Here is a 25,259-nt window from a genome sequence, read left to right as displayed (position 1 = left end):
CCTTTGAAATCACATTCTGAAAGCATCAAATAAACAACGTCAGGATCCAGGTCAGAAAACATCTCTGACAAGCTGTTTAAGAGTTTTTCTTTGTCAACACTTGGTTGAGGCGGTGTAGGAAGAGGTGTCAGCTCCTCACGATGAACAATATTGGATGCAACATCCTCTGTATTCAGAGACTTTCTAGCAGGACTTCCACCAAGATTTTTCCTTTTCCTTGGCATTCTGCTTTCTAAAAATCAGTTCCTTTCTTATTCAAGTTAAATGATATTTAAGTCATATCTCAGAGGAAACAGGGCCAAATAACTTGCATAATCCAGTAGTAACAGGGTCTAAGGCATATTAAAAAAAAAAAAAAAAAAGGTAACATTACTCAGGCTGGATGAGTATAACTTATTTCTTAAATCCCAAGCTTCTCCATTTGAAGTTTTAAATTAACTTTCACACTGTTTAAAAAACAACAACAACAACAACAACAACTAGGATTCCTTGTAAAGCAAGAACTAAGGCACATTCTCCAACAGGGAAAAGTTCAAAATACAGGAACCAGCATTTTTTGAGAAGAAAAGTAACCTATTAAAAGAAAACTCTAAATCACTAACAGTGAAAGAAATGCAAATTCAAATAATTAGGAGGTCTCACAAGATGACAAACGATTAAAACAGTAACTATAGGAGGGGCAGTGCAAAGACAGACAACAATGTGCTGTTGGTGAAATTGGTGCAGACCCTAGGAAAATCACTAAGTAGTTAATGTACTCAATTCCAATATTATTGTTCTGTAAGAAATGACCAGCAGGATGATTTCAGAAAGGCCTGGGGAGACTGACATGAACTGATGCTGAGTGAAATGAGCAGGACCAGGAGATCATTATATACTTCAACAACAATACTATATGATGATCAATTCTGATGGACGTGGCCCTCTTCAACAATGAGATGAACTAAATCAGCTCCAATAGAGCAGTAATGAATTGAATCAGCTACACCCAGTGAAAGAACTGTGGGAAATGAGTGTGAACCACTACATAGAATTCCCAATCCCTCTATTTTTGTCTGCCTGCATTTTTGATTTTCTTCACAGATTAATTGTACACTATTTCAGAGTCCGATTCTTCTTGTGCAGCAAAATAACTGTATGGACATGTATACATATATTGTATTTAACTTTAATATACTTATTTAACTTTAATATACTTCAACATATTTAACATGAATTGTTCTCTCTGTCACCTGGGGGAGAGGGTGGAGGAGAGGAGGAGAAAAATTGGAACAAAAGGTTTTGCAATTGTCAATGCTGAAAAATTACCCATGCATATATCTTGTAAATAAAAAGCTATAATAAAAAATTAAAGAAAAATTTACTCAATCCCAGCTATAATAGATAAATCTTAAGGAGGAAAAAGATCCCATAAATACATTAGAAGAAAAAAAAAGTTTCTACTGATTATGAGAATGAACAAACATATGAATATAAAAGACTCTTAGTGTGATGTACAAAACGAAAAATATCAAAATTTTCTGAGAAACCTGAATTAAAATGATAGAGGAAAACCTATGAAACCAGGAAAACAATCTATATAATGACTACAATAATGTAAAGGAAACAAATATGGAAAGGTGTCAGAACTTGGATGAATACAATAACCAACTACTGAACCTCATAAAACTGAAGGCTTGTCTCAGGGTAGTGAGATAGCAGCAGTCTGAATGTCCAGAATGAGCATTCATTTTAAGACATGTTCAAAGAGTTGCTTTATTTTTTCTAATCTGTACTTTTGTTACAATTGAGTTTTATGAAAGGTTCCAAGGAGTGTTAGTGATTTGTTTTTTTAAAGATAGAACCAACAAAGAAAAATTTTTAAAGAGTCAAAACCCACCAAGCTTTTTTTTTCCTTCCCCCAAATGGCCATTTCTATCCCCTGCGCTGGCCTCACTAAAAATTTCCCCTAAGAAAATAATTCAAATTTTGGTACACAGATTGAGAAAGCAGCAACAACATGCATGTGCTAGCCACAGAAGTGCTCTTTTTTTCCAATAAAATTTTCAATAAGTTCAACCGAAAAGAATATGAAAAAACAAGTAAAGCTAGCAAGATACTAACAAATTGCATTACCTAAAGCAGTATCTTCCTTGTAGAATGAAGCACATACCATCAGTATTTCTCAACGTGTCTTTTGTTTAACTGAACTTTTTTATTTCAGGATTCTTTATATAGAAGTGAATGATGAATTTTTTTTTAAAAAGAATTTTTTTTATTGCTTTCTTTATTTACTCATATAATGTGGGCCTATTATTATAATATAATTTTATTATAATCTATTGAATTATAATCTAATTCAAGTAAAAATAGGTTGAAAAAATGAAATGCTAATTCTAAAAGAATACTTTTTTTTTCAAATAAACCTTCTTTGCCCAAACTTTTCTAAAATAACTTATCTAAAAACAATTATCCTAGTAACCTGAAGTACAATTGCATATATGATTCTGTCCTTTTCAATAACAACCATGGAATTAGGTATTACTTTAATTATAGTATTTCCTTTAGTACAAATTTATTCTTTGCTCTTATATAAAGAGCAATTTTGGAGGAAGAGATTTAATTTATTTCTTGAGTGTTAAAATGCCAAAAAGGATTCCTGTGTAATTCAATGCACTACTGAAAAACAATAGTGAAGAAGATAAGGCTTTCAGCACTCTAAGTGAAAAGATGAAAAATATTACCATAATGCAACATTTGTATATTTTATAGATATTTTCAATACACAGCACGGGCTACTCAAAACTGCCTTGAGCTATATGGAGACCAGGTCTGGCTTCCAATGCAGCTAATGAGCCCCTCTGACCAAAACAAATCACTTGACTTGTCTTGCCTCAGTTTCTTCATCTGTTTAAGCAGAGGAATGTTCTACCTATCTCACAGGTTAGCCAAAATAAAACCAGCATTTCAAAAAAAGTAAAAATATTATATAATGTTAAGTCATTTAGTTTTTAAGTCTGTGCTTCTGGTGCTCCTTGTTCTATTAATGGTTTATTCACACAGAGTCTTCAAGGTCTAAATCAAAGGGTTCAGTTTCAAGAAAATGTTTGCAACATTTTGCTTTTCTACATTTTCTTTAGTAATGAAAATAGAATCACAATTTTGCTGAATAGGGAATGTGTTTCTCAACTGACTAAAGATGACTGAAGACCTCAAGAAATCTTTATTTAAGACAATCAAATATCTAGGATCAGCTGTAAGTTAATTTTTAAAAGAATTCTGTAGGCTCTAGAAAGACTATGTCAAATATTATGTAGCTCTCTGAGATCAGAGGAAATCAGATGGCTTAAGCCGAGTTAGATACTCTCACCAATTCCTTCACTTTTCTATGTCCTATCAATTAATTATAATGCTCAGAAATCTAAAATCTAAGATTTGTAATAGGAAACACATCATCAGAGATGAGATTTTTTTTCCTGAAAAAAAAAAAAGGGGGAAACCTGAAAAAGTACCTCTGGAGTCATGACATTGCCACCTCAATTTAAACCTACATAGTCTACAGATCTGACTGAATGCTAGAAAGTATAATTACTTAAGGTGGGTTCCCCCCCCAAGCATCCTTGGTCACCCTTCTTATCTCCCCTTACTTTTTGTCTTCCTAACTGATTACTTCCCATCTTTCCCCTAGGAGCATCTGCACAGGTGGGAGATACAGAGAATTTGAAGCCCCCTCCCAGGACCCCCATATATCACTTGAGGCCCCCAGGACGAATTGTTTCAAGGGGTCTTTACCACTCTTCATTCCTTGACTCTCTTTTCTGCCAGACTTTGAGTTTTATTCTTGATGGCCTGGGCCTCTTAACATTAAAAGACCAAATCAAATCTACCTTTCCCCTTCAGGGACGATTTTAGCTGTTAATGATTTCTCGTTTTATCTCAAACAGCACTCATTAGCCTTACTAGTGTTCTAGCATGTATTTAATATCCGTTTTCAGAGTTCTATTATATCTAATTAGTGTAAACTCCATGAGAATATAACACATATCTTCTTCTCTATCGGACATACAGAAGTTAGTTCCACAAATTTGGACTGATTTCTCCAAGATAAAAAAGACCAAATGAGAAAATGAATGGGCACGAATAATCAAGAGGGTCAAGGATAGCTCTGATTCCCCAGGCCAGCACAACTCATGCTATCCTAAGTTATATTTTATGAATAATTCTAATAACAGGCTCCATAATATCCAGTTCTCTTTCTGATAGGAAACCAGAATTACTAAAATGTTTAAAAGAAAATTCTAAACAAAAAAGTCTAAAAGTCTTATGCATAAGATTATAAACAACAATAGAATACTTACCCTTTGTATGTAACTGATATCACCCTGCTGAAACCAAGGTTGAGGCTTGAAATCACTACAGTTGATTGTTTTACGAAGCATAGTGTCAATTCTTGCTATGGAAAAAATAAGAAACCAGAATTTCATGAACTTATGTGACTTTGCTGAACAAAAGTATACAAAGACTAAAATACATATTCCCAAAGTTATGTAAATATAATCTTTTAAAACTAAATTTCATTTTAAAATTGCTAAGCACATCTTAAAAAGAATTCTATGGATCTTTTCCAATGCCATCCCCAATCTATGTTAGGTTCTGATTTTATGATATTCTGAAAATAAGATAAATATGTCAAGGCCTCATACTATTTATTCATACATACACATGCAAGGTCATCAATATGAAACTTGTAAAAAAAAAAAAAAAAAAACAACAACAACAACAAAAACAAACAGACCAAAAAAGGGTGAGGGGAGCCAAAATGGGGAAAAAGTAAAGAGGTAGACAAGGTTTGAGAGATACCATATTACTCTGACACCTACCACTTTTATGTTAAGTACCTAGCATATTGAAGATTCCCCCCAAATCACATATATGCTAACATTTTATGATTCTGATACCTTGAAAAAAAATTCTAGAAACAAAGACTATGATAAATACAGGAAAGCATGGATAGATTAAAATGAATGGATATAAAGTGAATTAAGCAGAATGAGGAAAAAATATAAAAACAACAATGTAATTGGGTTTAACAAAACAATCAAAACTGAATGTAAATTATAATAACCAAGTTTAACTCCTAAAAAAGGAGATATGAAAAAGACATTTTCACCCACTTCTTTGCAGAATAAGAGACCATGATTATTACAAAAGAGTTTTTCATATGTTGGTTTTTCTTTTTTATTTCTTGATTGTAATGGATGGGAAAAGGTAGGGAAGTTAAGGAAAGAGAAATGCAGTCTAAAAATAAAAAATATTAATATTTATATTTAAAAAAAAAAGTTCTAGCACACCAGAAAGATTAGATAGCTATAGGGTTCTACTTACGGGCTTCTCAGGAGCAGAACAGGTTTGATCTCCACCCTCTGCATATACTGGAAGTAAGGTAAGGTGGAATGGATGAATGAATGAGCTGGGAAAGGAATCACTAGCTATGAATAAAGCCCAAGAAATACTGTAACCTGATGTCTTCAATTCCCTCTTTTGTAGAGTTTGAGAACCTTATCTTCAAGGTTCTAACCTAAATGCGAGTCTCTACAAAAGGATGGGTGCCAATGCCCTGCAGTATTATAAAGATGATCATCTATTTTAGGATGTTTAGATTTATTTATCATTCATACAAAAAGCATTTATTAAGCACTTACTATGTGCCAGGCTTGATACTAGGTGCAGAGCTGAAGATATAACAAAGATGAAATAGGCTTAGTCTTCAAGGAGCTCCTGTTGTGTTTAGGGGAAACAATACAGACACATAAATACATACAACATACATTCAAAATAAATACAAGGTAATTTCTAAGGGGAAGCACAGGAAAGGCCTCCTACAGAAAGTGGCTCTTGAACTAATTGAAGAAAACTAGGTATTCTAAATGGCATGTGATGGGTCCAGGCCCAGAAAATGGTCAGTGCAAAATAAAAAAATACAGCCAAAAAGAATGTTTTAGATGGAGAACAACAAGGCGGCCATTTTCACTGGATAGAAGAATGAGTAAATGAGAAAGGGAGGTTGACACCAGGTTGTGAAGGGCTTTAAATATCAAACTGGGGAGCTAGCAGTTGATCCTAAAGGTAAAAAAGTACAGTTTATTGAGGAAGGAAGATATGACACAATAGGATCTTTGCTTGTGTAAGGGATGGATTGGAATATGGTAAGTCTTCAAGAAATCCAATTAGGAAGATATCCAAAAAGAAGTGATGACCTCATGAACCATGTAGTAGCTATATAAGTAAACAGAAGAGGAAGGATGCAAAAGACAGTGTGGAGGTAGTTTTGAAACCAACTATCTTCTTTAAGGCATCTTTTTTTTTTTTTTTTTGGGGGGGGGGGTGGTTAAATATTTTTTATTTTTCCAAATATATGCAAAGATAATTTTCAACATTCACCTTTGCAAAACCTTGTGTTTCAAATTTTCTCCCTCCCTTCTCCCCACTCCCTCTCCTAGACCGCAACCAATCAGATATAGGTTAAACATATGTAATTCTTCTAAACATATTTCCATATTCATCATGCTGCATAAGAAAAATCAGATCAAAAAGAGAAAAAACAAAAAAAAACAAACAAGCAAACAACAGTAAAAAGTTGAAAATACCATGTTTTGATCCATATTCAACCTCCAAAGTTCTTTCTCTGGATGCAAACAGCTCTTTGCATCACAAGTCTACTGGAATGAAGGCATCTTTTTTAAAAGTGCAAGAAAGGAAACGAAAGGCCAAGTGGATGACAACTTTGAAGTTCCAAAATGAATCTCTAAACTGAAAAAGAGTCAATCTATCTAAAATTTTATTGGTGATACTGGAATGGAGCTCAAAATGGACAAAGGCCAATATATATATATATATATATATATATATATATATATATATATATATATATATAGGTCTGGAAGTCATGGGCACAAAGACACTTGAAAACATGGGAGCTAATGAGCTCCCCTTGCAATGGAGAGGAGGGCTCAGGAAAGAGTTTTGGAGTACATCCACAATTAACGGTGGGACACAGTTGTCATCCAAAAAAGAAACTTGAGAAGTCAACAAAGACTCTAGAGAATCAGGTGACTGTAATGTAATAAAGAAAGAATAGTCTGTGCCAAATGCTACTGAAGTCCAGAAGGATGAGGACTGAGAAAGGAGCAAGGGATGTTGCAGGAAAGAAACACTGATACTTTTGGAAAGCAAATTTCAGTTAAGCAATGAGTTTGGAAGCCTGAAAGCAAGGGACTAACATGATGTGAAAAGAGGAGCTAGTAGCAACAAATGCAGTTATTTCTAAGAGTTTTGCCTGTCAAAGTGAGGAAAACCTTAGGAGGATAATTAGGAGCTATAGGGTCAAGTTATAAATAAGAGAAACTAGCATACAATTGTATGGGAACAGCAGAAAGTAATTCTAAATTTTTGAAATGTTGGAAACATACTATTAGTAATTCCTTGTTTTACCTTGCTTTGGGGTCAGATACTTAGCTAGCTAATTGATTTATATGACACAGCTTAAATCAAAAAGCCAGCTATGCAACCACCAAGATTTCCTATTTAGGGAATGAACCAAAGACCAAAGAGACAGATGAACTAGATCACAATGGTGGCAAATTAAATTCCATCATTTCTCTATAATGAATTATTCCTTGTCAGAACTCATTCCATACCTTCTTGAAAACTGGCTTTTAATGCCATTAATCTATGAAATGTATCTTTCAAAACCTGTCAATAACATTTTACAAAAATATGTACACTAGTACAAAACTTTTTGTTGGTTTTATACAATCACTTCCCAGGAACTGCCTAGACTCATTGACATCTCTACTACCATCTCCAATACCTTTACTGCTTATTATTATTATTATTATTATAGCTCTTTTGTGTTTATATTATTTTCTTGGAATTTATTGTAGGAAAAAAAGTTTAATTACCATCAAAATGCATTCCAATTTTTCCAGTAGCTCTCTTCAAAAGAGTACTCGGTGATTTACAATGTGCTTATTGAAAACTAGGCTGCAGTATTCATTTGTTTCCATACCTTATTTACTTAACCAATCCTCGAATTACTTTTACATTTCTTAATATCAAATTTGATAACCACAACTTGGTCCCTTTGACTATAATTTTTTTTCACAATCTCCCTAATATATCTTATAATAATGTATCTTACAAGTTCATCTAATTCTTAAAGCAACACTTTGGTAGTTTGTTACCACATCTCTGTTAATCACAAGCAGATAGAACAACAAAGAGGTTCATAAAGGCAAAAGAAGAAATATCAGTAAAAAGGCAAAAAAGTCAAAATACTAGATTATGAAGGGAACTATGTCAAAAATCAGACCATCAATGAAGAATTTTTTAAAAATGACAGGAAACAGAACTTATGGAAGTAAAAAAAAAAATCTTGGTAAAGTAGAGGCTCCAAAAATTGGATTATCTAATCCAATTTACAAAAAAAGTTTTGAAAAGCACTTGACGAAATCAGTGACAATCCATATTATTATTGGTCCTCTCAGTATAGCCTCTGGTCATGATGTGGCATAGATCTATTATTATTTGTATCTATTAAATGAAGTTTTTATGTTCCCTGTCTGTAATTTTTTTTAAGCAGGTGAATTTGAAGCTTCTATTTCCTATGGAAAAATAACATGAAAAAATGTTTTCAAAAAAATAGTTTGGTTTTTTTTTAAAAAGACAATTCTGATTTCCGATTCCATCTTTCCCAAGCAATTCTGTGATCATTAGATTTCCCAGTAATCTTTATTAGGAAAGGGTTCAACTATTTTAAAAAGCATTACTCCCCAATGCAAATTAACAAAGTGACACTATGGTTTATAACTTAAGTCTTTCAAACATCTATCTAATCCTACAAAAAAATCCTACTTTCTGTGACTCTTTTATATCTCAGAATGGAGATCACAGTGAGCCATTCTCACAAGCTATATCAGTACTGCATAAGCTCTGAAAAGTTCTGATGATCTGAAAAGAACAATTCTACCTACAGTGAGGTTCATCATCAGTAGGCTGGCCATATGGTAATAAGGGAAGACAAAGAAAAATACAAAAATATAAAATGATTTTTCATCCATTTCAATTTAGTGAAGACAAAGTAGCAGAAAAAGAGTAAAGAAGGCACTAAGAATTAGGTAGTTTTTAGATCACCTGTAAATATTAGCTGCTGGTACTCTGTATCTGAGAAGCTTATCCGATGACCAACAAATAGACATGCCATTGGAATAATTCAAGCATATCAATCTTGTCATTCTCACTAAAATGAAACCAGAACTACCTAAGAAATAAGCGCTCAATAGAAGAATGTCTCACAGGTACTCTGAGCATAGTTAAATAAAGCAGTTGGCAGTTTGGGTTTTATCATATATCCAAAGCCAGTGAATGTATTGTCTTGTATTAAGGCACTTAAAAAGGCTAACTTCTAAATACAAGGATAGCTCACAGGCACTCTTTTTGGACAATGATTGCATCTCATGTACAAAAGTAAAAAAGAACTTAATAAGCCTCTCCAAAATTAAGTCAACATATATTGCAACACTCAACATGTTCAACATGAAGAGAAATAGATGAGTGAGAAATATTTTAGAAAACCTGGTTCAGGAGAGACCAAAGACATGCAAACTGCACAAAAACCTCATGTCTCTGAATCATGAAATTTTTTTAAAAATAAAGTTTATTCCATTTTAACAGACAGGAAGACTCATCATTAAAGTAGGAGTCATTCCTCAATCCGTTGCTAGTATAAAGACTACAGACTTGTTAGAGCAAAGATCAAAATTACTAAAAAGTTAAAAGAATAATGCAAAATACAAAGTATGCAATTTAGACAACTTAATTTTGACCTATTCGAATAAGTTACCACCAATAAAAAATGGACCAACACTATAGAAAAGACATTAACATGAATTATAATTTCATATTGAAATCTAACTCATGTAAATCAATTTCCATGAGACCAAAAGAAATTCCTTTATCAGTCATTATCTTTAATGAGTCCAAACTTCTCTCTGAAAAAAAAAAAAGATTTAAGGGACAATTAGGTGGCTCAGCAGATAGAGCACAGGCTGGGAATCACTGTAACCTCAAATACTTAAACATTTACTAGTTGTGTGACCCTGGACAGGACAGTTAACCCCACTGCCTCACCCAAAAAAAGAAAAAGCCCAGTAACAACAAAGATCTATGTTCTCCATTGCTAAGAAAAGCAAATAGAATAACTTAAACATTTTGCCTGATCCCACCAAAATGATTTTTAACATGGCAGCCAAAGGCAACGCTGTTTAAAATACTGTCATCCATGGATAGATTTCAGGGAGGCCCACAAACGTGGACGGAAAAAAAATCACATTTATTGCCACTAACCTTTGGCTTCCTCTGCATTCATATGCAGCTTATTTCGTACATTTAAAAACTCGGTGAAAGAGAATTATAGGATTCCCCAGGTCCATGACATAGGAAAAAAATACTTAAGAACCTTTGCTTTGGAATATAAATTCCACTAATAAAAGATGATGGAAAATCTTGAGCAGCGCCACCTGATAAAACAGAAAGCAGTCAAAAGACAAACCAATTTAAAGAAATCTTGTAACATGATCCAACTCAACAAAACCAACTCCATCCATAGTTAGGAAACAAAAATGGAAGCGATGTGCAGGTTCCTAGAACTGTTTTCTCCATAACAAAGAGAATACCAGTGGTGGACCCTACTCAACATTCACAGTCCCACTGGCCACAGAAGTAGGAATGGGACCTAAGGAAGAACTAGCTAATCAGAACAAGGACTGGAAACGGAGACTAAACCAAGCGTAAACAGGAGATTTGTGGGGCCGACAGGAATCATATTTAATGACTTGAGGCATACAGAAGTATCCCAGGAAGAGAAAAGCAAGGGGACGTTAAATCTGAACGAGCCTATTTAAGCATATTAAAATTTCATGAGTCACACACACACACGGCCCCAAACCCAGCACAGGCCCGGACCTGCGGCTTGGTCCGGGACCTCTCTCCGGACTGCGCCCCACAGACCTAACTGTCGCCCACGGCAGATAAGGCCCAGGACACCTTCCAAACTGCAGCCCCAGCTCAGGCTCCTCACCCTCGTTGGGTGTTGGCCTTCCCCTTCTCCCTCTGATCAGTGGCCGCATCGGACCCCTGCGCCTTCCCATCCCCTTCCTGCCACCGCACCCCTGATCAGCGCCTCTCCGCTCCAGGATACAAAAAGCCGTCAAAGAGGGCCGCCTCCGACTGGGCTTCCGACGGGACCCCGGCCCGACTCCGTCCGCCTCCGACGGGACCCTGGCCCGACTCCGTCCGCCTCCGACCGGACCCCGGCCCGCCTCCGACTGGGCTTCCGACGGGACCCCGGCCCGACTCCGTCCGCCTCCGACGGGACCCCGGCCCGACTCCGTCCGCCTCCGACCGGACCCCGGCCCGACTCCGACCGCCTCAGACCGGACCCCGGTCCGATTCCGTCCGCCTCAGACCGGACCTCGGCCCGACTCCGTCCGCCTCCGACCGGACCCCGGCCGCCTGACTCCGTGCGCTCCCCCTGCTGCCAGACGTCTCTCCCCGCTCCGAGGGCGCCACGGGGGCTTCCTCATTCCATCCCCTGGGCCTCCCCCTGGCCGGGCCCAATGACTACGACACGTTCTCTCCTTCACACGGGGACCGGCGCGCCATCTTCCAAGGGAAGCCTTGGCTCAGGCCAGCTCCTGGGGGTCTCTACGCCCCCACATTGCGCAGTATCTGCAGGAGCACGTCGCTTCCTGGACGCCACCCGAGTGAGAGACGCACAGGACGGAGGACGCCAAATGCGTGCTGCTGAATGGCCTCTCCCGACGCCAAGCCCACCCAAAACCCTCCAAAGAGGGCACGAGACGCCGCCTTCGGGCTGGAAAGTCAGGCCGGCGAAAGCCGGCGGGGGCCTCGGAGCGGGCTCCACCTGGCGCCCAGACGCCCTCCCAACGCCCAGGCACACATCCCAGCACGCGCCATCGGCCCCCGCGGATGCCCTCCGGATGCCCCGGCGTTTTTCAGCGGGGCCCCCACCCCGGTTCCGATGCCCTCAGCCCCCAAGGACGCCCCCCAGAACGCCAGGGTCGGTGCTCGGGCGGCTGCGGCTCGCCCGGGTGACGTCACGCGGGCGCCCCAAAGTCGGCCCATTCCCACCTGAGCGGCGGGCAGGTGGGGGAGGAGGGTGAGCGGTCACCCGATGGTGGCTCTTCCTCCCCGGCTTCGGGCGCAGAGGCTCACCCACCCAGGCCTGCGGGCCGCCCTCCAGGCCAGGCTCCTCTGGGGTCTCCCCCTTCTTCCCGAAGCAGGCGCGTTCTCGCCACCCGCCCCATAAAACCTGGTCCCATTTTCCGACCCAAAAAGCAGCGTCACCTTTTCTTTTAAAGTTCCATCAAAAGTTTTCGGAGGTGGAGGGTCAAGGCCAAGGACAGGCAGTGTCCCCAGGGGTTTTGCCTCGGAGGCCGGGGGGCAGGATTCGAACCAGGGGCTCTGGGGCCGCGGGGCCGGCTCCGGACATGCCGGGGGGAGGCAGAGGCCCGGAGCCATGTCCCCAGCACGAGCCCCCGGCCTGGGGGCGCAAGGTTCCAGGCCGCTGCGCCTCGGAGGGGCGCCGGGGCACGCTCGGCACCCACCGAAGCCAGTCCCATATAAGTGAGCCTAATGCCTGCCACCGAGGGAGGAGCCCTCTTAGGGGCTTCGGGGCTCCGCAGAGGACCTGGGGCGGGGGAGACCAGAGGGGGTCAACCGAGGGCAGCCCGCCAGAGCCTCGCGGGCCACCGGGCCCGCCCGAACAAAGTTTGAGTGGGGAGGGGGGAGATTCGGGGGAGGGGCTTCAGGGGAGGGCGCGAGAGGGACCGGAGCCTAGGAGGGACCCCCGCCCCCGCGGGCCGCAGCAGGGGGGGGGCAGGGGTCACGGGCCGGGGGCGGGGCCGGCTCCAGCTCGGGGGAGACCCGGAGGCGAGGGGGGGGGTGTTTAGGGGCCCCGGCTCCCGGGAAGGACGAGGCCCAGAGCGGGCGCTCGCCGCATTCCCGGGCTGCGACCCTCCGACGCCGGACGGCCGCCTTTACCTGGTCCTCAGGCGGGAGGACGCCGCATCGAGCGCCCGCGACACTCCGGCCGGTCAGGTGGGCGGAGAAAAGGGGGTGCCCGGACCGCCACCGCCTTCGCCGCGTCCGCCGCCTCCGCCGACTTCCCTGGAGCCGCCGCGCTGGGGCCAGAGGCGAGAGCAGAGAGGCGCGAGCGGCTGGCGGGCGAGGGAGGGAGCGAGCGCGCGCTGCGCGGAGACACACTGCCGCCCTCAGGAGGCTGGAGGAAGCGCAGCCAAGTCGCGGCCGCGCGGGGAAAGCCGAGGAAGCCTGCGGACCCGACCCATCCAGGCACACCGCCGGCTCTGCCCCCCCCCCCCGCCAACCCCGCCCCCTTCCGGCGCGCGACGCACTCTCCCTCCCGCGCCCAGCCGGCCGAGCGCAACCCCGCGAGCGCGGCCTCTGCGCGCCCACCTTCTCTGTCCCTCTGGCTCCCTGCCCTGGAACCGCTTAACGGAAAATTCACATCTTCCCAGGCTCCGCAGTGAGGAGGTGTGGGCTTCTTCGTGTGGGCTTCTTTCCCCGGGCTCCTCCCCTCTTTGTTTTCTTAAATTAATCCCCCTCCTCTTGTGGGACTTGGTGTCCGCGAGATCAAAACGTGACCAGCACCTCCCCCTCCCGGGGAACCCCCAAGGACACAGAGACTAGTGGGGGGAGGGGGAGAGAGACGGACCTGGGGGTCTTTCGCCTTATCTGACTCTCCCATCTCATAAATAACCCTCTAGGAGTGCGAAAAGGGAGCGTGAAAGGGCTCGGCTGGTGCCCTTTGATAAGAGGGTGCAAAAGAAACGACAATTTTAACTCTATTTGTTCACAGAATTGCAAGGTCGACGTAGCACTTACTAGTTTATAAACGTACTGAGCATGCGCAGCTGCTAGAGCGACCTAGCAACAGCTAGTTAATGAACCAGGCCTAATGAGCATGCGCAACTGTGTCTGTTGCAAGAGCGACCTAGCAACAGCTAGTTAATGAACCGGACCTATTGAGCATGCCCAGATGTGTCTGTAGCTGTGTTGCGAGAGACCTAGCAACTGCTAGTTAATGACCCATTCTAACTGAGCATGCTCACATGTGTCTGTTGCCAGTTGAACAAAGCCTACTGAGCATGCCCAAGTATGTGTGTTGCAAGTGACCTAGCAACAGCTAGCTAACGAACCAAACTTACTGAGCATGCTCAGATGTGTCTGTGTGTTGCTAGTTGAACAAAACCTATTGAACATGTCCGTGTATGTGTAGCAACTGACCGAGCAACTGCTAGTTAATGAACCAGACTCACTGAGCATGCCCAGATGTAGCTGTGGCTAGTTAACGAACCAACCCTACTGAGCATGCCCAGATGCGTGTGGCTCTAGTTTGCTGTGCTACTAGTTAAGGAGCAGAACCCTGAGCCTGCCCGTGGGTGTTTTCTTCTAGTTGTTTGGCTTTCTACGCGGATGCGGATTCTCCATGTTTTGTGGCTTCTGTGCATTGCCGCCCAGAAAGCACAAAGAAAGGGAGGAGGAGCAGGAAGGTGGAGAAAGCTTGGTGCAGGGACGTTGGTCCTCTCGCAGGCTGCTGCACCTACCCAAACAGGCCAGGGGCGTCCCCTAGGTCTCCCCCCAGGCACGTTGGATGGCAGAAAAACGTTCTTGAGCAAAAGTAGTGTCTTATAGGACTTAGAAGCGCTGAACTCGAGTCCCTCCGTCCCCAACCCCCCGTTTTAAAGGACTAGGCTACAGGTGCTTACAAATCTTTCTTTCTTAGATCACAATATGTCCTGTATTGGCTGTTAAATTTTTTTTCTAAATCCTGCTTCCACCTTGTTTCATTCTTCTGTTTTTTTAGCATGCTAAAATGTGCCTTTCGTGCTGCATTTTTTTTTTTTGTTTCTCTTTTCTTGCTTAGGACTGTTAATGTATTCATTTCGTGTCCAGTATTTTGTAAAGAAATTAAGCAATCTCCGAAAAAAAGTTCCCCAGAAGCCTCAAGATGATAGCTTATCGGTATTCTGGTGGCAGATGCAATAGACTTGGTAGAAATGTGGAGAAAATATAGGTGTAAAGCAATTACTACAATGACAAAAGCAGAATTTTTATTAAATCCAACCACAACATCAGAATGTTGACCTAAAAACACTGAAATGGTTTAACTAGCAGAAAATCACTTTTCAGCTTGAGCAGGCTCTGGATGGGAATTGCCAGATGTAATATTCACCTATAGTAAGAAACTGCCGTGTGTAATGTTCAGCCATAATAAGAAAAAAAGATTATTTAATAATAATTATAATAAGATTTTCAACCCTGAATTTTTTTCTTCTGCACAAACAAAATCCGTGAGATTTTACTAAAGTGATTTAAGCACCAATAACAAATTTTGATATAAATAAATATTTTAATTACTATTTTTATTAACTAGTGGAGAAAAAGACTTAAAATAAAGAGATTTTCAGGGTATAAATAGAATATATCGAGACCATAACAATAGTTCTGCCTCTGCATAGCCAATAAAAGAAGATAATGACAGTAATATATATGGCTTTACAACTGAAAGAATTCCAGTAATTATAAAGTTCAAACCAGTTCAAGTGGATTTACAGTATTTTTATTCATATAGTTGGTGGTTGTCCTTCATTCTTGAAGAGGACCAAAATGAAATCAGTATGTTTGAGTTATAGTGAGTTCAACTGTGGCTAATCATTCTAATAAGAGCTTGGAATGCTCTGCACACCAATAGTCTCTATGACCATTTCAGGGGCTTTTCTAAATTTGTGCCTCTCACATTTCTTCTGAGCTAATTCAATTCTGCTTCGATCATAGAGCGCAGCCCCTTTTCTGATGAGGGCACACCATGCTGGGCAGTCCTGTGCCAGTGTCTGCCATGTCATACAATCAATTTTAAAGTTCTGAAGAGAGACCTTGAGAGTGTCCTTGTATCGCCTTTTCTGCCCTTGTGAGCACTTAGTCTGTGTGAGTTCTCCATAAAATAATCTTATTGGCAAGAGTACTTTTGGCATTTGGACAATGTGATCAGCCCAACTGAGCTGAGCTCGCTGCAGTAGAGTTGGAATGCTTGTCAGTTTAGTTCAAAAAAGAACCTCGGTGTCTGGTATCTTATCCTGCCAGATCTTCAGAATTGCAGGGACCATGAAAATAAAAAGGGACACATGAACTCTTGGTTATTTTAATAATGGCTAAGCATACTAAACATGTACTGGACAAAAGTCATAATAATGCATAACAGTGTTTACCAGTATTAAAAAACAATCCACTGAAAAGTAGAGAAACTAAACAAGACATACTGCTTACTAATGATGAGATCCTTGGTAGCTAGGTGAGCATTGATAGGGAGAGTCTAATTTTAATGTAAACAATCTGGAAGCCTAGCTACTCCCTGCAAGGACTCATCATAAATACTAGGCTGAATGTTTTTATCATATTTGATCTTCATAATAGCCCTGTAAGGTAGGTTTTTACAGATGAGGAAATTGAGGCAAAGGTTAATTACTTGCCCAAGGCCACACAACTAATAAATGTCTAAAGGAGGATTTGAACTCAGGTGTCCCTGATTCTTGAGCAGGCTGGCCACCTAGCTGCCCATGTTTATGGTAATATTAATTAAAATCTTCCCTACTGGCAAAGCTCTAAATAACAAAACCAAATTTGGAATAATCTGTTTTCAACATTCAAAATACCAAATAAGATTCAAATATATTATAGAAAGCTGCTTCATTCTTCAGAAATTCAATAGGAAAAAGTGTCTTTTTCAAAAGCTATGATATTGGCATTGCAAATTTTTCATCAGAAAAAATAAATTGCATAATATACTTGTTTGCTGACTTATATTTTCAGAGATAGGAAATGTAAGGGAAGACAAGATCATTAATTATCCTTATTTAAATAGCTCAAAGTGGACTTGCTAAGACACCTTATCTTTAATGGGATATTTTTCGATTGTATGTATTAAATGCTAATTTAACACAGATCTGAGTAATGGCAAGACATCTCTACTTAACCCCTTAAGTAATAAAATGGATACCAAAATTTTCTTAGATGAAATCATTTTTTGAATAGTAAAAAGCTATTTTATTTTTATTTAAAGAAGTACCTACTTAAAGCCATGCAGGCTCCCATTTCTACCTCCTGCTCAGATAATTGTAATCAAACCAAACTACTATGTCTGGAAAGATCACATCAAACCATCCATCCTTCTGTTAACTCACCAACATTCCAACCACTACCTCCTTTATTGAAGATCCTTCCTCATCATTATAAAGGAAATTTCTTGAGGGCGTGATTGTGTTCCTTTTTGTATCTGAATCCACCCAACTTAATTCAGGATTTGATGTTTTTGTCACTGATTTATTCCCCGTGGATTGATTGCCTCAATTCACAAAGGCTGCAGATTTGGCTTCTGACACTTGGGAGCTGTGTAATCTTGGGCAAGTCACTTTAACTCAGTCTGCCTCAGTTTCCAACTCTCTGAAATGAGCTAGAGAAGGAAATGCAGATCACCTCTCCTCTTAGCCAGCAAAATCCCAAATGGAGTCACAAAGAGACAGAAGGACTGAACAACAATGTTCACAATTGGTTTGGTCTCCAGTCCAATGTAAACCTCCTATCCAGAAGTGGTTTTTTCATCATCAAAAATGCCAGGACACTAAATACTTAATATCTGACCCTCAGGGCAGCAATAAACACTGAGCTCTTAACTGATGAGCTCCTGGGTCCCGAGTTGGGGCTGGCTGAGAAAGCCTGAAGCACTGGAGGCAAGAAGGGAGGGGAGGAGGGAAGGATCAATTCAGTTTACAATCCCACCCCCTGGGGAAGACTTGAGTAACTCCTCCTTACTATGCCGATCAGAAAGCCAAGCTATGTCAAACTCCCAGATTAAATTTACCCCATAAATCAGTTTATGGCTTTCATTTAGGTTAGCCCCTGACCGCAGTCTGCCTCCCGTATCTTTCCTTTCATCCTTTCCCTTATACCTCATAGTGTCTTTCTCCTTATAGCTAACTCTGAGGGTGCTAAACTCCTCTGTGTATTTAGCCTGCCAGTTAATGACATATTCCCATCTCATGGAGTATTCCCTTTCTTTTGCTTAATTGTGAGTTCTAATTAGGAACTTATCTTTTCCATTGTTAATTGTAAAAACAAAAAAAATTTTCCTTGCTAACTGTAACTCTCCCAAATCCATTTCATATTTACTACTCCCCGTGTCTATTTTACCTCTTTATTTTGTCTCTAACCTCTTCTCATAAATTAACGTACCTTTTGGAAAAAGAGAAAGACCACTGTGAATTCATCACCTGACCAAATCCACCATTTAGTGTGTTTGTACCAATCCCATCATTTGGTAGAAATTGGTCACACTCAAGCTTATCATTACTAAGTACCAGGAATACAAATATAGTCAGAAAGAGTCTCTGCCTGGGCAAAGCCAGAATTTATGGGGAAAGATGACAGGTAAAAGGAAGCTGGAAAGGAGAATATAACCTGAAGGAAAGATGCGGCTGGCCTGGACTTTGATACACAGTACCTGCAATACATAAATTCCAGGGCTGCTGGGAACTTCTAAGATGAAGATGTCTGGAAAGCTGCCTGTAAATTCTTGGAAATAGGGATTTTGTGTGGCTGCTAGAATCCTAAATAGAGAACTTCCAACAGTGGAGACACATTAGTATGAAAGCAGGAAAGAAATGAGGAAAGGAAAGAAAAAGAAATGTTAGTTCATAACATGCCATATGGAAAATCAAATAACTTTGGTTGTTATGGGCCAGAACTCAAGGATTCTTACAAGGTGTTCAGTACATGTACTTAGTACTTAATATAGTTCACACCTATGATAATGGAGTATATAACAGCCAGCAAGGACCGGATGAGATTCATTCCACCTTCAGTCAGGCTCCTGGTGGCTCTCCTGGGGGGTTGAGAGGCTTGGAGAGAGAGCTGGAGGTAGGGACAGATTCATTCCATCATCCACCTTTGTGGTGGCTGAAGGCTGAAGCACGAACCCTTGGACTCAAACTCACTTCATCTCACACCACCTTGGTGGCCTGTCCTCCTGCATTTTCTCCACTGAAAACCAGGCCAAGGAGACAATAAAGACTTTTGGACTTTAACACCTGGCTATTCTTGTGGTGATTACTCTGCTGAAAGGAAGGCTCCCCAGAGACCTCCAGAAAACCAAGCAGAACATTATATTTGGTAATATTTATGATATATAATATAATAATATAAAATGGTAATAATATAATGAAATATAAAAATGTATAATATAATTTATAACACACACACACACACACACACACAGACACTCACACACACACAATGTCCCCAATTTCTTAGTTTAGTTTTACAATTTGGGATGCTCTATATATTCTGAGCATAACAAACAAATTCATAAGACTAAGATGGTATAGAAAAATCTAATAGTGAAAGATAGTGCCTGGAATTTTGCTTTTTGACTGTTCAAGAAGTGAAAGGTTCTATAAACACCAAAGTATTTATTATAGCACTTTTTGTGATAGCAAAGAACTAGAAACCAAGTAGATTGAGGAACGATTAATGAATTGTGGTACATAAAATGTAATGGAATTTTAATATTCTCTAAGAAACAATAAATGATTAATATAATGGAATTTTAATATTCTCTAAGAAACAATAAATGATTAATATAAAGAAGACTTGAAAGAGTTATGTAAATTGTTATAAAGTGGAGTAAACAGAACCAGGAAAAAAATATACAAAATAAGTACAATAATGTAAATAAAAAGAACAACAAAAATAACCAAGTGAATGATGGGAAATCAAAAAGAATGAACTTCTCCAGTGCCATATAAGAACGAGTCTCAAAACAGTCAATACGATACTATGCTATATAGTACTGTTGTGCCACAGTTTCCTTTTATTGTCCTGCCTCAGTTTCCCTAAATTGTTCTGCCTCAGTTCCTTGAATTGTTCTGTCTCAATCCCCCTGGTTGCAACCCTCCTTTCCTGTTCATTAGGACTGAGATAATTAGGGCTGTGGAGATCTGGCCACTCTGGCATTCCAAAAGCATCATAAATCTCCAGATGTCCTAACTCTGATACCTAATTGGCATCCTCTACTTCTATCTCTCTAGACTTCCTATCTCTAGTTGAATACCTCCTTCACTCCCAACTTATCAGAATTTATAGTCCTACCCCCAACCTGTCAGAACTGAATTGATGGCCCATTCCTGGAAATCCCCCCACTCACCAGTATTCAGACTCCACCCCTTGCCTTTGTCTTCCCTAATCAGTTAGAGCCATATAAAATCATTAGAATCTCACATGGGAAGCTGAATTCTTTGAGATTAAAGTCCAATTCACCCCTGGGGGGAATAGTGGATTCTGAGCTTTCCCCCCAGAAAATCTCTCCTTCTCAGAAACTCAAATAAAATATTAAAACTCTCTAATCTCTATCTTGCCTCAGTTTTTTTTTGGTATTACAGTGCATTACATGTACTGCCAAAAAAAAAAAAATCACATCCCCCAAACCAAAATTGTACAGATTCAACATTTATCTTCCCCATCCTTCTTTTGCAGAGGTCTCTGGGTATGAATTATTGTATATGAGATGCACTATATATTAGTTTTCATGAACTTTTTTTTACTCTTCTTTTTTTTTAAACCTTTGTGATAAAGAATGCACTTCTAGGAAGAGAAGGAAAAAATATATTCAGAAAGCTATGATAAAATATGAACAAAATATGTATGAAGCTACAAAGACATTTCTTTAAAAACCAATTAATAATTGAGTTAAAGAAAAAATAAGAAAAAAATTAAAGAATATTTAAAATCTAATGATAATACTATCACATATCAAAGACTATGGATAGAACCTAAATAATTCTTAGAAGCAAAGTTTTTTTTTTACCAGTTAAGCTTCTCAAGTTAAGTTCTCAAGATAGAACCTCAAAACAATCAATGTGCCATTGTCTTATATAGCAAGTGATGTTGAGGTGTGACAAATGAGGGGTGAGAGGTACCCTAACAGCAATGGAGTCCTAAGGCCAGCATCACAGGTTTTTGTGAAAGAATTTGCAGTCCTGAGCTGCAGGTGAGGTTTTTGACCAAAAAATAAAAAAAAGGATTTATTACACTGGGAAACAACTTCCCAGAGAGCCAGAAAGAAATTAGCAAAGGTGGGTTTTGGCAAAGATGGGTTTACACTGAGAAACATCTTCCTAGTGGGTCAAATCCTGATAGGAAATTAGCAAAGGATTGGGGTACAGAGTCATTTTTTTATTACCTTCTATGGTTTGAGGCTAAGGAGCTATTAAAGGCTAATTTTCAATTCAGGAAAGGGTGATGACTATGCTCTAGGCCAAGATCTCCAATTGAATTGAAGGTGGAGATCATCATGGGAGGGTCCCCTAGAAACAGGAGGGTGGGGTTGCTCCCAAAGGTTGGGAGGGGTTGAGATTTTAGGATTTTTCCAACCCAGGGCCACACCCCTCCACACACACTGAGATTAGGGGTACTACACAGTTCTATTACATCAATGAGACTGTGGTACCAAATGATGAGACTGGTGAAGGCACCAAACACTGGGGTTGGTTTGTTCATGTGACAAATTCACAATGGTCTTTCTCATTTCCCAAAAGGTACTTTTATTTATGAGAAGAGGTTATAGACAAAATGAAGTGGTTAAATAGACACCAGGAGTGGAAAATGAAATAGATTTGGGAAAGCATACAATGAGCAAGGAAAGGAGTTTTTAACATTTAACAATGCAGAAACAAGTTCCCTCACAGAATTCACAATTAACCAAGAGAAAGGGAATACACCATGAGGTAGGAGTATGCTATTGACTGGCAAGATAAATCCTAAAAAGAATTTAGCACCCTAAAAGAGTTAATTAGCTATTAAAAAAAAAAAAAAAAAAAGGAGAAAGACTCCATTAGGCATGGTGGGGAAAGAGGAAAAATAGCATGGCAGATGGGTGGAAGAATGGGAAAAAAGAGGGATTAACCCAGAAGGGATTCAGCAAAGATGGCGTGGGTCATGGGCAGATTTATAGGGAAAATTTAACCTCAGGAATTTGACTTAATGAGTTTTCTGATTGGATACAGTAAGGTGGACTTACCCAAGACTCCCACTGTAAGGCTCAGCTGATCCCCATCAGGGCCCTTCCCTGCTTGCCTCAGGGAATAATCTTATTTGTACTTCAGGCTTTCTCTGACAGCTCCACCCAGTAAACCAAGCCATCATCAGTAAATTCTTTCAAGAAAAGGAGAAAATCAACAAATTAGGCCTACTCCTAAAGACAACAGATTTGAAATAAATCAATAGTTCAGAAAAAAGTTTTTAAAGAGATTATAAAGCTAAGAGGAGACATAAATTGAAAATGAAAGTAAAACCAGGAAATAAATTTTAAAGACCAAAAAATTGACATAAAATAAATAAGAGAAATTAGCAAAAGTACAAGTGAAAAAAGAGAAATAAGCATGAATTTAACAATATTACAAAGTAATATTATAGATAGTTATGTGGTAACTAGAAGACTAATAAAATTTATAAAAAGATAAATTACCAAACTAATATAAAAGGAAATTAATCACTTAATTTGAAGAGTCTCCAAAGGAGAAATAATGATCCCAGAAAAAAAAATTACCTGACCATGTCCACAGATGATTTTTTTCACATCTTCCAAAAAATAATTACTGTTATGTAGATAATAAAGAGAAAAGTGATGCCATTATTAGGTAATTAAGTTGACATTAAAATCTGATTACTAATATATATATGACTCTTCTTCCTGAATTCAAATATGACCTCAGATACTAACTGTATGACTCTTTGCAATTCACTTAATCCTGCTTGCCTAAGTTTCCTCATCTCTAAAATGAGCTGGAGAAGGACCATTACAACATATATATAGAGAGATTATCAAGTTAGACGTTTCCCTAATGAATATCAGTGCAAAAATACTAAGTAAAGATTAGTTAGTAGAATATTATGAAATTTTGCCGTGCTGTAAGAAATGATGAACTGATTGATTTTAGAAAGACCTGGAAAGACTTGTATGAAATAATAAAAAATAAAAAGAACAAAGCCAAAATAATGTTGTATACAGTAACAGCAGCATCATTCAAAGAATAATTGCAAACAACAAAGTTATTCTGAGTATTTTAAAAACTCAAATCAATCACAAAGGACCTATGAAGGAAGATGCTTTTCACCTCTAGAGAAAGAAATAATGAATGGAAATAGTCATAGGATGTTTGTATATATATTTATAAATCTGTGATGAATGATAGCCTTTTCCAGTGTGGAAGCAGGAAGAAGGGGGGAAAAGTTCAGAACTTAAAATCTAACAAAAAATTTTTAATTTAATTTTTAAAAGTAAGAATATTACCACAGTTTTGCTAATCATGACCAAACTAAACAAAGCACTTACCAAGAATACAAGATTGGTTCAATATCAGAAGAATTATGAAAAGAGAAAGACAGCATGGTATAGGGCCAGTGTCAAATTCAAATAGAAAATAGGTCACTAATACCTATGTAAGGATCCCTGATCACATATTGACTTAGTCACACACACACACATATATATGTACATGTATATAATATATACACATATATAATGGAATGAGCTCACCTGGAAATCAGGAAGAGTTGAGTCCGTACCCTGCTTCTGGCACATACTGCATGCATGACACTGGATAGGTCACTTAATATTTTAGTATTCTAGGCAACTCTTTAATATGAAAAGTTGCTGAGAAAATGCCAATCTGAACTGGTACAGATTTCCTCACCTGGAATTCCCTGTACCAATGATATATATATATATATATATATATATATATATATATATTTAAATTGAAGAATTTAAATTGAAATTTATTAATATATAATATTATATATAGATATCCAAAATACATTTTGGCATTAATCAATTTTAAAGAAAAAAAATATGCTTCAATCTGCTCTCTGAGTCCATCAGTTCTCTGTCTGGAGGTGGATAGCATTTTTCATCATGAGTCCTTTGGAATTGTGGTTGCTCATTATGTTGATCAGAGTAGCTGAGTCTTTCACAGTTGATTATGTTTACAAGAGTATAGTCAACTGTCAAATACTGCAAAATCAAGAAAGTTGAAGACTAAAAGAAGTCATCAAATTAAGTAACTAAGAAATCATTAGTGACTTTAGAAATGACAATTTCATTTAATTATTACAGTTGGAAGCTAGATTGAAAGGGTTGAAAAGTAGGAAGATGGTACAGACAATAAGTATAGATAAGTTTTTAAAGATTTTGTCTTTGAAAGGAAAGAAATGATTCAAAGGGATGAGTCATGAGCATTTTTTAAAGAATGGAAGTAATGTTAGGTTGTAGGCAACAAGAAAAGAGTCTGAAGATATAGATAAATATAAGATTAGAAGTAGAGAAATTGTCTGGCAATAATGATGCAATGGAGGATTTGGTACATGTGTAGATCCTGTCAGCTTGATAAAATGGTATCTCCACTTGGAAAACACTAAGGAATCACTTCTGCTTTCTCTAGTCTTCATCTTTCTGTGAATTATATCTAGAATGGAAAAAGAAGAAATAAAATGATTAAGGATTCATGTATATGTATAAACACATATATATACACATATATACTCACAATTAAATTGAAGAATATTAAATTGACACCCCCTACTTTCCCATGATAGGACTACAAAGAAGTGCTCTTTTGACTTTCTATTTCAACATGACCTTGCCAACATTTGCTCTCTATTTATGCAAGTTAAATAGATAACTATAGAGTACTCTTCATTAAGGACTTGTCTTATTGTGAGAATGGATCTGTTGTGTTTTATAAAGTTTAGGACTGAGAATTACAAATTTTGATTCCATAATTGCCACTTAATGTGTTATCCATGGGGTATAATAGTCAGGTCTATCTTCAACAAGAAAGGAACTACCAATATTTGCTCTCTATTTATGCAAGTTAAAATAGATCATTATAAAGCACTTAGGGATCTTTTTTTTAAGGACTTACCTTATTTATTGAGACAGTGGATCTGTTGTGTTTTTACAAAGCTTAGAACTGAGAATTACAAATTTTGATTCCCTAATTGCCAGTTAATATATCTTTGTGCTATCCATGGGGTATAATAGGTCTATTTTCAACAAGGAAGGAACTACT

At 39.1% G+C, this 25,259-nt stretch overlaps 2 protein-coding genes and 1 long non-coding RNA gene across 6 annotated transcripts in view; 1 reads left to right on the top strand and 2 right to left on the bottom strand.

Annotated features, from left to right (window-relative positions):
* Positions 1-13,418, bottom strand: part of N4BP2 (NEDD4 binding protein 2) — a 66,863-nt gene extending 53,445 nt beyond the window's left edge. For 2 of the 4 annotated variants that reach the window (XM_031943299.1, XM_031943301.1), the window contains exons 1-4: positions 13,102-13,416; positions 5,682-5,757; positions 4,338-4,432; positions 2-332 (exon numbers count right to left, since the gene is read on the bottom strand). In XM_031943299.1, the coding sequence (XP_031799159.1) occupies positions 2-224 (223 nt within the window). In that variant the 5' untranslated portion in view covers positions 225-332; positions 4,338-4,432; positions 5,682-5,757; positions 13,102-13,416. Of the gene's footprint in view, position 1; positions 333-4,337; positions 4,433-5,681; positions 5,758-13,101 lie in introns of all 4 variants that reach the window. The other 2 variants (XM_031943303.1, XM_031943300.1) reach the window with 2 other exon arrangements.
* On the top strand, positions 12,694-13,607 carry LOC116420043 (atherin-like). Its single transcript, XM_031943494.1, has 2 exons — positions 12,694-12,828; positions 13,011-13,607. Exons 1-2 carry the CDS (start codon positions 12,694-12,696, stop codon positions 13,605-13,607), a joined length of 732 nt encoding a protein of 243 aa, XP_031799354.1.
* A 1,562-nt stretch (positions 13,608-15,169) lies between these two features.
* On the bottom strand, positions 15,170-23,927 carry LOC116419797. The gene is made up of 4 exons (XR_004230100.1): positions 23,726-23,927; positions 22,736-22,784; positions 22,208-22,341; positions 15,170-16,223 (listed from the first exon to the last, which is right to left on the bottom strand). It is a non-coding gene; the product is annotated as an uncharacterized LOC116419797 (long non-coding RNA).
* Positions 23,928-25,259: the final 1,332 nt, after the last annotated feature.

This window comes from Sarcophilus harrisii, chromosome 6 (genome assembly GCF_902635505.1).
Source record: "Sarcophilus harrisii chromosome 6, mSarHar1.11, whole genome shotgun sequence".
Lineage (NCBI taxonomy): Eukaryota > Metazoa > Chordata > Mammalia > Dasyuromorphia > Dasyuridae > Sarcophilus > Sarcophilus harrisii.
The sequence above is the reverse complement of the archived record's forward strand: the minus strand, read 5'-3'. Positions and strand labels throughout refer to the sequence as shown.